Genomic DNA, 17,595 nt, shown 5'->3' with positions numbered 1-17,595 from the left:
CAAGTATTATATGTTGAATACGTAGGGGGAGAGTGGGCAGCCTTGTCTAGTCCCTGATTTTAGTGGGATTACTTCAAGTTTCTCACCGTTAAGTTTGATATTGGCTGTTGGTTTGCTGTATATTGCTTTTATTATGTTTAGGTATGGGCCTTGGATTCCTGTTATTTCCAAGACTTTTAACATGAATGGGGTGTTAAATATTGTCAAATGTTTTCTCAGCATCTAGTGAGATAACAATGTGGTTTTTTCTTTGAGTTTGTTTATATGGTGGATTACATTGATGGGTTTCCTTATATTAAACCATCCCTGCATCCCAGGGATAAAGCCTACTTGATCATGGTGAATGATTGTTGTGAGGTGTTCTTGGATTCAGCTTGCAAGGATTGTGTTGAGTATATTTGCATCAATGTTCATAAGTGAGATTGGTCTGAAGTTCTCTTTCTTTGTGGGGTCTTTGTGTGGTTTAGGAACGAGTGTTATTGTGGCCTCGAAAAATGAGTTAGGTAGTGTTCCATCTGACTCTATTTTGTGGAAGAGTTTGGATAGTATTGGTATTAGGTCATCAATAAATTTCTGATAGAATGCTACACTGAATCCATCTGGACCTGGGCATTTTTTGGTTGGGGGGCGACTGTTTCTATTTCTTTAGGTGTTATGGGATTATTTAGATGGTTTACCTGGTCCTGGTTTAAATTTAGTATCTTATATCTGTCTAAGAATTCATCAAATTCCTCCAGATTTTACAGCTTTCTTGAGTATAGGCTTTTGTAGTAGGATCTGATGATTTTTTAAATTTCAGTTATTATGTCTCTACTTCCCTTTCTGATTTTGTTAATTTGGATACTCTCTCTTTGCCCTCTAGTTAGTCTGGCTAAGGGTATATCAATCTTGTTAATTTTCTCAAAGAACCAGCTCTTGGTTTTGTTGATTCTTTGAATGGTTCTTTTTGTTTCTATTTGGTCAATTTCTGCTCTGAGTTTAATTATTTCTTGCTGTCTACTCCTCTTGGGTGCATCTGCGTTCTTTTGTTCTATAGCTTTCAACTGTGCTGTCAAGTTGCTAGAATTTGCTCTACCCAGTTTCTTTTTGGAAGCACTCAGACCTATGAGTCTTCCTCTCAGTGCTGCTTTCATTGCATCTCATAGGTTTGGGTATGTTGTGCGTTTATTTTCATTAATTTCTAAAAATTTCTTAATTTCTTTCTTTATTTCTTCTTTGACCCTACTATCATTTAATAGAACATTGTTTAGTTTCCATGTGTATATGGGCTTTTTGTTGTCTTTGTTGTTATTAAAGACCAGCCTTAGACCATGGTGATCTAATAGGATTCATGAGAGTATTTCAATCTTCTTATATCTATTGAGGTTTGTTTTGTGACCAATTATATGGTCAGTTTTGGAGAAGGTGCTGTGAAGTGCTGAGAAGAAGATGTATTCTTTTGTTCTAGGGTGATATGTTCTGTAGATGTCTATTAATTCCAATTGGTTCATAACCTCTGCTAGTTTTACTGTGTTTTTGTTCAGTTTTTCTTTCCATGATCTGTCCATTGAAGAGAGTGGGGTGTTGAGGTCTCCTACTATTATTGTGTGGGGTACAATGTATTTTTTGAGTTTTAATAGGGTTTCTTTTATGAATATGGGTGCTCTTGTGTTTGGAGCATATATGTTAAGGATTGAGAGTCCTCCTGACAAATATTCCTTGTAATGAGTAAAAAGTGTCCTTCCTTATCTTTTTTGATAACTTTTGGTTGAAAAATCTACTTTATTCAATATTAGAATGGCCACTCCAGCTTGCTTCTTAGGGTCGTTTGCTTGGAATGTTTTTCCAACCTTTTACTCTGAGGTAGTGTCTCTCTTTGTCTATGAGATGAGTATCCTGTATGCAGCAAAATGCTGGGTTTTGTTCGTGTATCCAGTCTGACAGCCTATATCTTTTTATTGGGGAATTGAGTCCATATATGTTAACAGATGTTAAGGAATAGTAGTTGCTGTTTCCTGCTATTTTTGCTTTTAGAGTTATATTTGTGCCTGTGTGCCTTTCTTCTTTTGGTTTTCTTGCTTAGGTATTTTCTTGTTTTTAGTAGGATGTAATTTTCCTCCTTGTATTGAGATTTCCACCTATAATTCGTTGTAGTGCTGGGTTTGTGGTCAGATATTGTGTAAATTTAGTTTTGTCTTGGAATATCTTGGTCTCTCCATCTATGGTGATTGAGAGTTTTGCTGGGTATAACCGCTTGGGCTGACACTTGTGTTCTCTTAGGGTCTACATGATGTCTGTCCAGGATCTTCTAGCTTTCATAGTCTCTGTTGAGTAATCGGGTGTGATTCTGATTGGTCTGCCTTTATATGTTACCTGACCTTTTTCCCTTACTGCTTTTAGTATTCTTTCTTTACATTGGGCACTTGATGTTTTGTCTATTATGTGTCAGGAGGAATTTCTTTTTTGGTGCAACCTATTTGGAGTTCTGAAGGCTTCTTTTATGCTCATGGTCATCTCATTCTTAAGGGTAGGGAAGTTTTCTTCTACGATTTTGTTGAAGATATTTACTGTGCCTCTTAGTTGATATTCTTCTCCCTCTTCTATTCCAATTATCCTTAGGTTTGGTCTTCTCAATATGTCCTGGTTCTCCTGGATATTTTGGGTTAGGAGCTTTTTGGCTTTTGCATCTGCTTTGACTGTTTTGTCTATATTTTCCATGTTGTCTTTGGCCCCTGAGATTCTCTCTTCCATCTCTTGTAGTCTGTTGGAGATGCTTGCATATGTGACTACTGATTTCTTTTTTAGATTTTCTACCTCCAGGGTTGTCTCTTTTAGTGTTTTCTTTATTGTTTCCATTTCCATTTTAAATTTCTTCTTCAATTCCTTCATCTCTTTGGTTCTGTTTTCCGCTAGTTCTTTGATTTCTTTGAATGTTTTTCTTGTTTCCTCCTTAAAACCTTTTATTTCTTTATGCTTTTCCTCCCATTTTTGTTTACAGATCTCTATCATAATCTTGAGGTATGATTTCAGGTTTGAGTCTTCTTTTTCTGGAGTGTTTGGCACTCTGCCATTTGCTGTGATGGGAGAGCTAGGTTCTGGTGTTGCCAGGTTGTCTTGGGTTAAGTTCTTTTGCGTACTCACCCCAGAACCCTCTATACGCCAGCTACTCGCAGCACAGTCTCACCAGGCCTGTGTCCCTGGATCTCATGTCCAAAATTTTAAGAGCTTTTTTGTATCCTGAAGTTGGGAATAAAATATTTTTTTTAATTACTATATTTTATTACATTGTATGTTCATTTAGGAGAAATTTGAGAAATGTTTACTATTGTAGAGATGTTCCAAAATGCCTTTGATGTAAATCCTTAGTCAACAGTCCTACAATAGCACAGTACTATTTCATCCCCAACTCAGGATACTTCAGGATTAATGAAGATAGTCCATCTGTAACAGAAGTAATACTAATGGGAAGAAATAACAAAACTGATGTTGCAGCCATAGGTAGAAGGATTCCCTTTACTATGATTGACTTTCAGCTGCTTGTGATTAATGAATCAGGGCAGTGGCTCTTAAAAATATAGTATTGGACCCATCATCCTAAGCCTCCTTGTATAGATATTTAATGAGATTGCCAGTGTGTGAAACAACTGGTCTTAGACTCTCTTCACACACTGCACTGGTAGATCATGGACTGCTAGAACTGTACCCAGGTGTCTATTAACATGTTTCTCTGTGCATCTGAGGTTCACCTCTTGCTAAGGAATATCCTGAGGATTTTGCTTTTGTTTTGTTTTTATTTTTGCACATGATACAGTCAGAAAAATCTATCAAGTGTTTGAAGACTGTCTTTAGAGAGATAAGTGTTGCCCCATAATGGTACTCTTCTCTATCTTTTACAGGTCAATGCACAAGCTGGCCCAGCTGGAAAGACTTGACCTAGGCAATAATGAATTCAGTGAGCTGGTAAGCAAATATGTTTCATTAACTTGTCAAATAGTCTCCAGGAGATTCTTTCTGTAGTGTCTTCACAACCTCAAGCATTAAAGCACTGAGTGAATATGTGTGCTTCCTGAACACTAAGCTAATGAAAGCTAAGACTTATATTGATTGTTTCACTATATAGTAAACCACAGAACTGGGTATTACATATCACAAAAGTTAGAATTAGAGCAGATGTGTGTTGACAATTTAGTACCAATTGTATGGCAAAAAAAAAAAAAAAAAAAAAAACATGTTAAGTGTGTGGCAAATTTCATCTCAGCTAATCCTGACCTGACACCTGGTTGTTTTAACTTTATTTAAATGAACCTGAAGTGGTTCCTAATACATAAATGTTATGTGGCTGCACAAGGGGATAAAAGGGGATTATTCAGATACCACATTTTGAAGACTGCTGTGATGGTTTGGAAAGTTAGTCCCAAGAGTCAGCGACCTTCCAGATTTAATAAAAGGAGCTTTCTTATGAAGACATATTGATACCTTACTGCCTATAAAACTGACAATATTCTACCAGCCATTTTCAATGTTTGGCTTTATTTCAAGTATGCCCAAAGACCAGAATCACAAAACCAAACAAAAAGCAAACAGAAAGTCCTTTGTAAGAAAACCCACCATTCTCCATTCAGAAGTTTCTCATTAGATGTTGTCAAGTCTCCAAAATCAAATTTACCTATAGTTAAATGAGGGCCTCTAACTAATCAATCAGCTTTTCCAACCCTTGTTAATACATTTGGGGAAAGTCAATTAATCTCTCTAAGCCTCATTTTCATAATCTATAAAATGGGGATTATAGTGATTGCTGCTTCAAAAGGCTTATGTGAGAATTAAATTGAACATTTATATAAGACTGGGCCAAAAGTCCTCTCAGTCTCTGCCCTGTGTAAGTTGGTAGGGTTTTCATTCATGCTGTAAGGTAATGCTTGAAGAATACTCACCGTTTTATTTTAACCAGTCCAGTACATTATTTTGCTGCCCTGTGTGCTGACTGTCAGTGTCAGAGGTAAACTTTTATTTGTCTGGATTAAAAGCTTTACTCTGTCCTTAAATAAAGATCCCCTCACTAAAGTATCTTCCCTTATGCTACTGGAATAAGAACCTACATAATTACCTGTCTTTGTGACCTGCACTGAAAGGACTCCTGGTCTGGGAGGGTTACAGTTTCCCAGCTGTGCGGGATGTTGCTGAGTTCTCAGTCTAGGAACTCTTAGCCATGTGCAAGAGCATGTGCCTCAGAAACCAAATACTGTCCTGTCCCTCTTAAGTACGGCACCATGCTTGGTTCTCCTTCCATGTTCCATCCAGAACCAGCTCAGCTGTCATTTCTATTCTCACTAGTCAGTCGCCAGTAGTGGCTCCATAGCCATTCACCTGAATCCCCTGGTGTGCACTCTGATAAGGCCAGGAAAGGTAGATCTCAGATGTCCCATCCAGCTTACTATGTGTGGGCACAAGGAGAAAGAACGGATGCACCCTAGCATGCATTTTTCCTCTCTGTGCTATAAAGATACTTTCTCCACTATGTGTATGCACATAATTGTAATGCCAGAAAAGTCTGCCAGGTCCTCTGGAGCTGGAGTTACAGACAGTTATAAGACACTTGACCTGGATAATGGGAACTGATCTTGAGTCCTCTGGAAGAGCACTGAGCATCATTAATCACTGAACCATCATCGCTCTAGCCCTGTATTTTTTAAAAATATATGTGTAGTGGAGATGGGGATTGGTAAGGGTGGTAAATAACCTTGAAGTATGTACAGACATATTTGAAGTTAGTTGCTAAGACTACAGGGAGAGCCATGTTTGACTTAGCCCATGTGTCTTGATGTCATGAGAGAAAGAACACAGACAGCAATTAAGGTCTTTACCTTCCTTTGTAAACTGTATCTTCCTTGCCATTAAAATAAAAGCACCATTTCACACATTTCGTGGACTTTGGCCAAGTTTGAATGTAAGAAAATTTTCAGTAAACACTCCATTTATGTTTTGAAGAATTTCTGCCACCTAAAACTTTGCAAGATTTTTACATGGACAAACATCAATTAATACTTTAAAGATTTAGATCAATAAAAATGACTAGGTGTCTTAGGGTTTCTATTGCAGTGAAGAGACACCATGACCATGGCAAATTTTCAAAAAGAAAACCTTTCATGGGGGGCTGGCTGATCTCTCAAAGGTTTAATCATTATCATTATCAGCACGGTATGCAGGCAAACATGGTGCTGGAAAAGTAGCTGAGAGTTTTACATCTGGATCCTTGGCAGAATGTAGAGAGAGAGACTTTAGGCCTGCCTTAAACATTTGAAACCTCAGTGCTCACCCGCTCTGACACACTTCCTCAAATAAGGCCCCACTTTTTCCAACAAAGCCACACCTCCTAATAGTGCCACTTCCTGTTAGCCTTTGGGGGACATTTTCACTCAAACCACCTCAGTAGGATATGTTTATTGTTTGAAAAGTATACTTATTCAAGATGATTTATAATTACTACAGTGTAAGCTCCATGGTAAGTAATAAGTCATCCCCTACATCAGTGGTTCTCAAGCAACCAACAGCATCAAAAATACAGATATATACATTATAATTCATAACAGTAGCAATTTCATAATTATGAAGTAGCAGTGAAAATATTTGTATTGTTGGAGAAAGGTCACCACAACATAAGGAATGGTATTAAAGAGATGCAGCATTAGGAAGGTTGAGAAGCACTGCGCTAGATAAACAGTTTTACCTTTTGATGTGACGGTTTTCGTATTTCTCAAAAAGAAGAACTGGTGACGTGTTCAACAGAGCACTGGCTCCACTGATCAATGTCTGCCTGACAGCAGGGTCTCAGTACTGTTTTAAGTTGTGTGGTTTTTGTTTAAAAAGTTGTTACACATGGTTAGTTTCTTGCTATGCATAACACCATTTGTTTGTAGTTACAAATGTTTTCTTCAACAATTATAGTCTCCAACTTCTGACATCAGGTATACAGTAATCCAACGGATTTTTAACTTTTACATAACTAGTAGATATGTTTAATAAAAATATTAAGTGTTTTTATAGATTCTTCAGAGATTTCTCTGTAACCATTCAAATTGTTTATGAATAAATTGGTTTGTTGATCTTAAATATTTAAACAATTTATGCCTCTGAATTTAATTGATCATTTTTTTTTCAATGTGTGATTGCTGAAGATTTTATGAAAATAATTTCCAATGTAAACTCACTTTTCCATTTCTGAAATAAACAGACCACAATTTTGTGTGTGTGGGGGAGTGTGTGTGTATGTGTGTGGTGTGTGGTGTGTGTGTGTGTATGTGTGTGTTTGTGTGTGTGTGTGTTGATAAATGTCTTCGACTTGGTATTTTATGAGCAATTGAAAGTTATTTTCACAGTCATAGACACTGGAGGATTCAGTGTTAGGTTGGGGTCCAGTCTCCCTTCTTACAAGATGACTCTGTTGTGTCATGTCAGAATGCTGAAGGGCAGACAGGTGCACTCTCTCAGGAGCTTCTTTTAAAGACATATTTATTTATTCACGAGCACACAGCCTACATGATAAACCACTTGCAAAATGTGCATGCCTTGATACCAGTGCAATAGAAATTTCCTTTCAGTATGGATTTTAAAATCACATAGTAAAAAAAATCACCATATAATATATTTACTTCAATGCCATTTCCAGATTTATTAAACTTGTGTTCATAGTTGTGATTATATACATTATCCGGTCTACTTTGTGGATTCTTGTTATTAATCAACTTAAGACAATTCCGAGCCCTTTTCTCTTTAAAATTACCCTCTAATCTACTTATGTTCTATCTTGCTGGCATTTGTTAGATATGAATATAAGCAAGAAACTCTTCATCTTTAAGAAATGCAAGCTACTTAATTACTTTATGCACTTCATGAAAAGTAAGCCATCAAAGAATCATTTTTAAATGCATATTTTGTTTCCTTAAAGACAGGTTTTCAATCTCCCTGCTAAGAAATATATCCACTCTCCACCATTAAGATGCTCTCAGCATTTACATCTCTCAGGAAAGTCACTGTGGGAATGTTTGCAACTCTTTGAAGTTGTGTGCGATGTGTGACTAACAGAACCTACTAAACAGTAGGCATCGCACTTCTGGGTTAAATGTAATTTTATGAACAACTAAATGGAAGCAGAAACAATATGTCAACAGCAAAAGGAAAGTGTTGAATCTGTAGGAAAGACCAAGACATAAATATTTTTCCAGCAGTGCAGAGGTGAGCTGAGTTAATCATCTTCATGAATTCATCCAAAAACTAACAAAATTTGACTAGTATTTTTTTTAAAAAGTCAGAAAATCTTTTTAAAAACAGTTCATAAAATAAGTCACCCATGGATATATTTAAGAATTGGCATTCAGGAACCTTCTTTATAAAAAAGGTAAAGAAAATATTCTATATTCTATAAACCACCATTCAAATTTCTAGTGAGGCTGAAAATTATGGGATTCAAGTGTATTTTATTTCTGTTCTATTTTCTCTAATTGATTCTATAAAATATTCAAATTTAATGAAAATCTACATTTTGGTTATACCCTAATCCATATAACTATAAAAAATCAGTTACAGACTAAGTACTCAGGTAGCATACACAATGAACATGTTTTCACAGAAATTTGAAATGTTTGAGTACATTTTAATGTCTCCACATGCAATTGAAATTCATTGGACTATTAAATTAATTTTATTAAAAGCATGACAGTAAGTACCTCTGCTTCCTTAGGTTCCCAAGGTTTGCTCATTTTTAATTACCTAAGAAGCTTGCACACCCAAGGCAAACAGCATTCATGAACATATTCATTTCCTTCATGTGTAATTACAACGTCTCTTACATCCAATCAAATTTTACCAATTTTTCTTCAAGTAAAGATTATTTTAAAAGAACAAAATAAGAATGATTCATTATATAACGAGCCATCTTATCTGTAGGCAAAGTATTTAAAACTTGAAACATCCTGATTAGTAATGCCTCCATTTCCCTGCATTTGGAGAACTGTTAAGACTTGAATCACATCAGAGGCATTTCCAGAGTTATTAGCATAACAAACCTTAAGAATTGAAAGTCAGTCTTACTATAATTGCAATCCTTGTCTGCCTTGGCCAGAAGTACCAGAGGGGCAAACTGTATCAATTATTTGGCAGAAATTTCGGAATAAAAACTAGCTAATTGTGCCCCGAAGAAGGAAAAGAGGAAGAGAGAACACAGAAGTGATAGAAAGCTGCTAACATACAACAGAGGAAAACAATGGTGAGATCCTGAAGCTAATCATGTTAGGAGTGCCTACCTGCTGGCCCTATGACTTTTGGGAGCATCCTGCCTTTGAGTAGTGTGGAGAAAATCACAAATGGAAGTAGCTGGTCTTATGGTGTTTAGTGTCACCACAGCATGAAGAAACATTGCTGGTGAAATAATAGGAAGAAAAGTTGAAAATCCCATGTTTGTCTAGCCCCTCATTCTCTCCAAGATGCCCTGTTTTATGTAGAGTTAATCACAGATCTACCTGTCAAAAGAAAAAGAGAAAAAGGAAAAAAAAGCAGTAAACTTCAGATTTCTGAAATCGACTATAAAACAAAAGCTCCCATTGGAAAGCCAATAGCCTACTAAAGTGGTAGTTTAATCTGTGCTGAGTACAGTACAAACCCTTTCTGACTAGATTTTGGTATCATTTTCTCCTGAACGTTCTCCATGGCCTAGCAGAATATCCAGCTCCCACCTGGATCTTGGGATGAATCATTTGGTTTTAAAAGCAAACAGTTCAGTTAGTTTTAATCGTCAGAATTATGCCTAGCAGAAAATGTTTAATTCAAGCTAGACAGTAATGGAGATGGGAGAAACACTTTCGTTTATCTGAAAAAGCAAATCATTTTATTATAAGCTGGCTTTTTAGGAGTCAATCTCCAGGAGCAATGTTAGACGTTTTCCAATCAGCTTATGTAGGAAGCTTTATAATTCAAAATTGTGACCATTTCTACAATGCTGGCTAGTTCGGTGTCACCCTGACATAAGATAGAGTCCTTTGGAAGTGGAAGTCCCAATTAAGTAACTCCCATTGTGGTGGCACATGAACACTGGACAGAAAAAGCCACTGAATGCTCAGAGCTCAGCTGGCTTTTCTGAGTCGACCTTGGACAATGAGACTGATGAGAGGAAATCGGACAATGGAGGCTTGGCTTGTGATGTTTCAGGGGAAGTGAAGACTCTATTGTGGCCATACATTTGATTATTTTTAATTAAGCCTCTGTGGTTCTAGTCAGAATCAGCCATGATTAACAAGAGACCAACATCACTAACATAAAATGCCCTTACTGAGACAATTGAGGCTGGATTTTAGCTGGAACTAAGAAATTAACAGTGGTTAATAAGACAGCATTAAGGAGTATAAATCTGGGAGTATGTCCTTGGGGTCAGCAAATGTGGTACAGAGAGAACTGAAGCTGTGTCTTATGTTGGCAGCTAAACATTGCAATGTAAGAATCACCTTGGCAGTACTAGTGCTTTGGAAGGCATGAAGGAGTCATGGAGAGCAATTGATGAGTCCTTGAAAAAAAGCTGGGAGAGATCACAGGTGAAAAGTATAGCCTCAGTTGCTATAAAAAGGGTTAGGATTGAAAGCCACATGAAAAGAAGTGGAGGCTTGATGCCATGTAGCAGAGCCAGAGTCCATGAAGAGATCCCAGGAGTGGCTACTGGTGAAAATGCAGCACCACAAATTATAGCAGGAGACCCCATCATTTTGATAGTCAGTACTATGGATCTACCACCAAGAACAGCAACAGGTGTGGAGTGGAGCTGACCTGAATCTGCAAGATGCAATATGTGTGCTGTGGCAAACCTTCCAGAGCTCAGAAGCCTGGCACTGAGCTTCATACAGCTGGACTTCGGTTTTACTCTAATCTAACTGTGACTATGTTCTGGTTTTTTATTTCTTGCTGTGAGAAAGCATTTGATATATTTTTATTTTACTGGAGCCCACAGTTGCATGAGATTTTAAATTTTTTGAGAGATTTTGAAACTTTAGAAAGGCAGGTATTTTAAAGGGTTGAACTTTTAAAGTGTTTGAATTTTTTATTCATTTATTCAGTTTACATCCCAATCACCGCCCCTCCCCTCCTTCCTGTCTCACCCTCAGTTTTAAAAGACTTATAACTTTAAAAGTTGGAATGTTTTATACTGTTGTTAATATTAACATACTCTCTTGAGGATAAGTGAAGCAAGAAAGGCTCTAGCTGAATAGTGATTTTTCTATGCATCAGCTTCTGCCTCCAGGTTCCTGCCTGAGTTTGTGTCTAGCTTCAGTGATAGACTAGGAAAATAAACCATTTTCTCCACGAGTTGCATACTGTCATGGTGTTCTTTCACAGCAATAGAAACATTAAGACTCCAGCTAAATCTGGAATTTGAAAGAAGTCCTTGATGAATGATTCAGTTAAAACAATGCTTCCAGTGAAAATAGTTGCAGACATTTCTTTCATAAGAGAAACTAGGGGATCACTATTGTTCATCAGTGCAACATCTGTTGATGCAGGATCTCAATTTATGGTTTCCACTGTCAGGAATGCAAATAAAAATTTGTTTGGGTGGTTTCAAGGAGCAATAAAATAAATCACTTTATCCAGGCTTACTAAAAAAGGAGCTTTCTCTTGTTGGCAGTTCTCACTACTGCACCACCATAATGACCCCTGTGAACGGAATCAACTACCTCTGTAATGAGAGGGCATGAATGACACCCATGAGTAGACTTGACCTACCTCTGTAATGAGAGGGCATGTTCTTCCAATTTATCCAAGTACAAGTGACTCAGTCAACATTCTCAATCAGAAAAATTAAAGAAACAAAAACATCTTGAAGGAACAAGAGTAAAGTGTGTTAAATGAGTTCAATTTCACATTTAAGACTTGTCAAATGAAATAGATGTATTTCACTCCTAAAATGACAGTAGAGCTGAAGGTTGCAAGACCAACAGGACACAGTAGAATGGGAAGAGGAGGTGGCAATGACCCAGTAGTGAGCAAGAAAGAACCCCTGGTCATTTGAGGAACTGAGTCAATAAAGCTTTGCTGGAACTCTGGCTAAGCCTATTTACCTTTTAAAATATGGATTGACTTATGTTGTACAAAGTTACTGTTATTTTCTTTACTACTTTGTCCCCCCCACTCTTTGTTATTGGATATATTTTATTTACATTTCAAATGTTATCCCTTTTCCTGGTTTACCCTCCATAAACCCCCTATTCCATTCTCCCTCCCCCTGCTTCTATGGGGGTGCCTCCCTACTCACCCACCCCCACCTACCTCCCCGCCCTAGCATTCCCCTACACTGGAGCATCCAGTCTTGGCAGGACCAAGAGCTTCTCTTCATATTGATGCCCAACAAGGCCATCCTCTACTACATGTGCAGCTGGAGCCATGGGTCCGTTTATTTGTATTCTTAGGATAGTGGTTAGTCCCGGTCTTTACTAATATGTTAACCACGAACAGAAAGAGTTTTGAAGTGGAGGTTGTCAAAGTAGAGTTGGGAAGCTATTACTATTACTGCCATAATTTTGGCAAGAACAAGAATGCCTGAGATATCTGAGTAATAAATAGGAGAAGGAGTCAGTCTCTGAATGAGCTGTGAAAGTATTGCCCAGCAATCACATGAAGTTTCAACTCTAAATAGTTCCCAGAAAGCATCTGCGGACACTATTGAAGAACACGCAAAGACAGTCCATCAAATCTGTGTCAAAGATATCCCTACTTAACTGCTTTTCAACCAGCATCCCAGCATGCCTATGGGTGCTCCCTCCACATCATGAGAGAAATCAATGGAAGTTAAAATATCTCACTTTCACTCACCACGCCAGGACTAAACATCATTCACTGCATTGATGAACTGGATAGAAGGGCATGTGCTTTTTGTGTTAATAGATACTAGAGCTTTTTCCTCTCAACAGAAGTAGCAATTCTAGTCTTTTAGAGCTCATTGGGGGCACCAAAGAATTCTGATTTTCCAGATAGAGTTCTTTTAGTTTTTATGAAATCACAAGTAGATGATAATGAAATTTACCTTGTCACTTCTACAGCTCCTCTCCTGTGTTCCTAACCATTTGCTCATCTTTTCAGCTTACAGACAACAGCATCTTCTCCTTCATTCTTTCTGTTTAGTTTTGGGTGTGTTCTATTGGTGGTATTTGGGGAACAATAGAAGACAAATCTCGCTGGTGCCTTGAATCAGCTTGCTGTTTATCCATGCAGTATGCATTTGCCCTATGTTTGTTTATGCAGTTATTCTGTAAGAACTGAGGTTCCAAAGATTAATTAAACACAAGTTTGGCAGTTTAGAAATCTGAGCTTAATAAGAATGCAAATCAGTGTGGCAGCTCACAGAGAGCTACTAAGACAAACAAGATAGGAAAGCTGAAAGCTGGCTTTTTATTGGAAAAGGCATGGAAGTTCAGAAAAAGAAACGCCTTAAAAGCTCCAGGAAGGCTGAGCAATGAATCACATGAGACAGTTAGGAAGGCTGTGTGATGCTGGGACCAGATAGTGACCCGTTTGTAGGATAAAAAAGAGAAGGTTGAGAAAGAACTGCAGCCATGGCAGCAGAATCTTTAATGCCATGAAAGACCCTCATATTCAACCATGGGTGGGTGACAGCCTGTCTTAAAGGTCAAGACCTTGCACATTAAAAAATACTCTGGTATGAAAGATGCCTTACCAACAACTGTTTACTACTGACTCACTCTAGGTATCTAAAGTTGTGATAGGTGCTATTTCAATAAAAACAGGATAAAAGACAAACGACAGTAGTCTGTGCAACTCATAGTGGTGTGGGAAACACTGGACTACTAGAACCAAAATGAAAGTGGAGGAAATGAAGGGAAAGAAGGTAGATTTCAGAACATGAGGAGGTAGGGAAAGCTAGTGTGTCTTTGACTACAGCCTGGGTAAAAGGTAAGAGAATCACAGCTGGAGAGGAAAGAAAACTGAAGACAAGACAGTTCTGTCAGCATGGAGTTTGCGTACCTTTGAAACATATGGGGGAAATATAGGAGAAATACAGATGCAGGATTAGAAAAGGTTTCTGGCTGTGCATAACATCTGGAGCTCACCAGCAGAGTTGGTCTATGTATATGATTAAAGAAATGAAAATTATGCAAAAATTATACAGAAGTGTGTAAAATAACAAATACACAAATGCACAACTTCTTAAATTATGCAATGTAACTGATAACTAAGATCCATGATTCAACAAAGCTTAAAAATCTAAGTTCCAGTGTCAGGAAGCCCCTTCTTATTCACCAATGTGTCACATACTCGTGTGACTCTGCCAAACATAGGAAGGGTAACCAGAAAATAGATCCCTTCTCTGGTATATTTGCTCCACAACTTGAATACAGAAGCAAGGTGGGAATTGTGACTTTCCACGGACTCTCTTTAATAGCCACACAGTTGACTTGGTCCTTCAGCTCTTCAACTCTGAAGAGACTTTTTCTTTCTGAAAGTAATGGCCTCATCTGCTAGCATAGCCGAGATATCCATTAGCTTTGTGGGTAGCTACAGTTCTTCCCCAGCCTAGTGTACATTTTTATATGATGTTAGTACAACAGAAGCACAATTTAGGGAAATATTTACAACCAACACAATATAAGCATGCACTTATCATAATGTTCTCCCGGGTTAGAACTCTCTATTCTCTCTCAGGAACATCCAACATCTCAGCATAAAAATGTCTGATTGTTAACAGTGACATCAGCAATCTTCTCTTCTGCTTAGCTGATGTCAGCAGAGCACAGAAACCCGGGTGGCACATTGTCTTTTAGTTTTCTGTAGAGGTGATTTTTTTATGAATGAAAATAATCTCTATTAATCGGTCAACAGAAGTATTTTTTCAATCCTGCCACAAACCAGGCACTGTCTCCATCCTGAGGAACTAAAGAAGTATGAAGTATGCCCTTGCCTTCAGGTAAAGGTTATTTCCTGGACAGACAGGCTATTGTAAGCATCTTAGGAAAAGGACATATGACTACCTCCTAATTTTTTCACTTCCCCTGGATATATGGACTAAATACTGACCACAGTGGATGCTGAGATACTTGGAACTGGTGTGTTCACAGGGTGAATTATGAGTAAAGCAATTAAGGCACAATGAGCAAGACTTTGTGGGCCTTAAAAATGAAGTTATATTTAATATGTGTGGAGAAGAGAGGGTGTGCTGATCATGAAATTGACAGAATCAATGGAAAAATGTTGAGGAACACATATGGAGGGTTGACAATGAGTTCAACAAGAGTCAGCAGTAGAGCAGAAGAATGAAACAAGTTACCTTCCCATAGCATAAGCTCTAAGTTCATTTTTATCTAATAAAAGAAAATGTAGTGCCTTGGTGAGATTGATCACCAACAAGGGAGCCATAGAGCTGACTTGGCATTTATCCACCATCTTGGCACAAGCAGAAATATAAGATTGATACAGAAGTAACCTGCCCAAGCGTCTGTTCACAATTCTACATGAAAGGGGAAAACAGACCAAAGCACCAAAGCATATGCTACAAGAAAAATATATGGGCAACATTTTAGATGACAGCCATAAAAATTTGCATTTTTAGTAAATGTTTACTAGCTTTCTCATGCCAAATAAAACAACAGTAAATCAAAGCTCAGAAAAATAATAGTATGCTATACACACACACACACACACACACACACATATTCCTTTATTAGTAGGACATAGTGACAGCCCATATGTGTGTGGCACCTCACCTGTGCACGCAGATATCTGTAGGTTCTTATTAGCAACTGACAGACAATCAGGTGTCATTAAGTGTATATCCACTTATTCATTCATTTCACAGCTGTTGGAATAATGGTTTTTGTCCGCTGTTCCTATTTTGTTTTCCGTTGTATTGTCCAGACTAAGGAGAGTACAGTGCTCAGCAAATGTTTAGATATGGTGTAATTCACAAGAGCACACTGATCCCTCTCTCAAGCTCTAAGAATACAGGGTAACATGGAAAGAGAAATTATATTGTCCCACTCATGTAGAATCTTGAGAGGGTGTCTAACAGTTAAACTGATGTTTTTAGTAAAGTTTGCTATAGTAAGCAAAGGATGACCTGCAGAAGTGATCTTTAACTGAAATCTGAAGGATGAATGGAACGTCGCTCAACAAAGAAAACTAGCATAGCAATACATTATACAGAGGTCTTGGCAGGGTGCAAGGACTTTCTGCTGTCTACAAGAGAGAGCAGGAAGCTGGGTAAGATGAAAATATGTGAGGATAGCTTTTCTAGAGTTCCATAATTATAAGTATTGGGAAAATTATGTAGCCAAGAACATGTATTATTTGAAGCTGATGAAATATAAATCAGATTAACAAAACTAACAAGTTTGTAATTGGCATAGGTTGAAGTTAACATCCCTAAAGCTCTTTGCTCATTTGTAATATAAAAATTTGACTAAATAAAGCAAAAATTATTATAGTCAAAATACCTGAGCATGTAATTTCAAATTTGAATTCTATAAACTTTATCCTTGTAGATTATGCCAATAATGTTTCTAAATCACACTCCACTAATTAGCCTTGGAGCAGGGATTAGTAAGTGTGTCAATGTAACACCATGAAGATAGTTTAGGTACAATGATGTAGAGCTGTATTGACCTTAATACACCTGCCAAATGGTTCATTCAATTATTGTTTAAAACCAAGTTTTAAAACATATTCTTAATTGGCATCATACACATAAGAGAATCCACGTAGAGAAAAGTAAAGCTAAGACTATGAAAAGAGAAACTAAGTGATGTGGAGATAAAGGTATGTTTAGAACAGGCAGAACAGTACCTACTTCACTTTCTATAACTCTGGAGTGCCTTGGCCAGAGAGACTGAACGTGTTTAATCACCTCATTTCGTCTTTGTTTTGGCACTTACGATTACAACAGCTGCCACAGTCTCTGACTCCAGATACATCTGTCTCCATTAATCTGTCCTATCTGTGTACCCTGAGGCAGCAAAGATAATGCAGGCACATGTGTCAGTTCCTGCGTTCATTCAGTGGGATACTCACCACTCAGCAGATTGGTGGCACAATTCCACTGAGGTTTTCTGTTCCAGTAATTGGGCAAGATTCATAAAGTTGAATAGAACAAAAAGCCTTTGTGCCTCCTCACTTAAAAAGAATTCCAGTTCTGAGCTACACAGTGCTCATTGAGCAGCAGCGTCTCAGTTCATAGGCATCTTGTGTTCTCAGTTCATCTTCATGACCTTCACGGGTCACTTCCCAGTATTCTTGTAACAGGCATGTGATTAATGGCAGGTATTCAGAGGGGCATGCATGCCTTGTTCCAGAGCTTACAGCCGCCAGTGTAGACCTCACAGCTAAATAGGGTGAGGAATGCTTATGGGTTTACCAATAAGAAAAGAAAAGAAAAGAACATTTATTTTTCATTTGTTGAAATATATAAACTGGAAAAATTATCTCTCTGGTTGAGAAAAATAAAAGTTTCTATATTTTTGGAGTTTAGCTCTTAGGAATGTGTAATGATAGAATTCCAAATAAAGTATAACTAATTGTTTCCAGCCCTTCAGATGTTGAAATAAAAAAAACTAGTCTGTTGCAAAAAGCCAT

At 37.6% G+C, this 17,595-nt stretch overlaps 1 protein-coding gene across 1 annotated transcript in view; it reads left to right on the top strand.

Annotated features, from left to right (window-relative positions):
• LRRC7 (leucine rich repeat containing 7) overlaps positions 1-17,595 on the top strand; it is a gene marked incomplete at both ends in the record, with an annotated part of 278,327 nt that overhangs the window by 136,766 nt on the left and 123,966 nt on the right. Inside the window, one exon of the mRNA XM_080916060.1 lies at positions 3,876-3,939. Within this exon, the coding sequence (XP_080772186.1) occupies positions 3,876-3,939 (64 nt within the window). The remainder of the gene's footprint in view (positions 1-3,875; positions 3,940-17,595) is intronic.

The sequence above is a fragment of the Micromys minutus genome (assembly GCF_963924665.1).
Source record: "Micromys minutus genome assembly, chromosome: 4".
Taxonomy (NCBI): Eukaryota; Metazoa; Chordata; class Mammalia; order Rodentia; family Muridae; genus Micromys; species Micromys minutus.
This window is presented reverse-complemented; position numbering and strand designations above follow the sequence as displayed.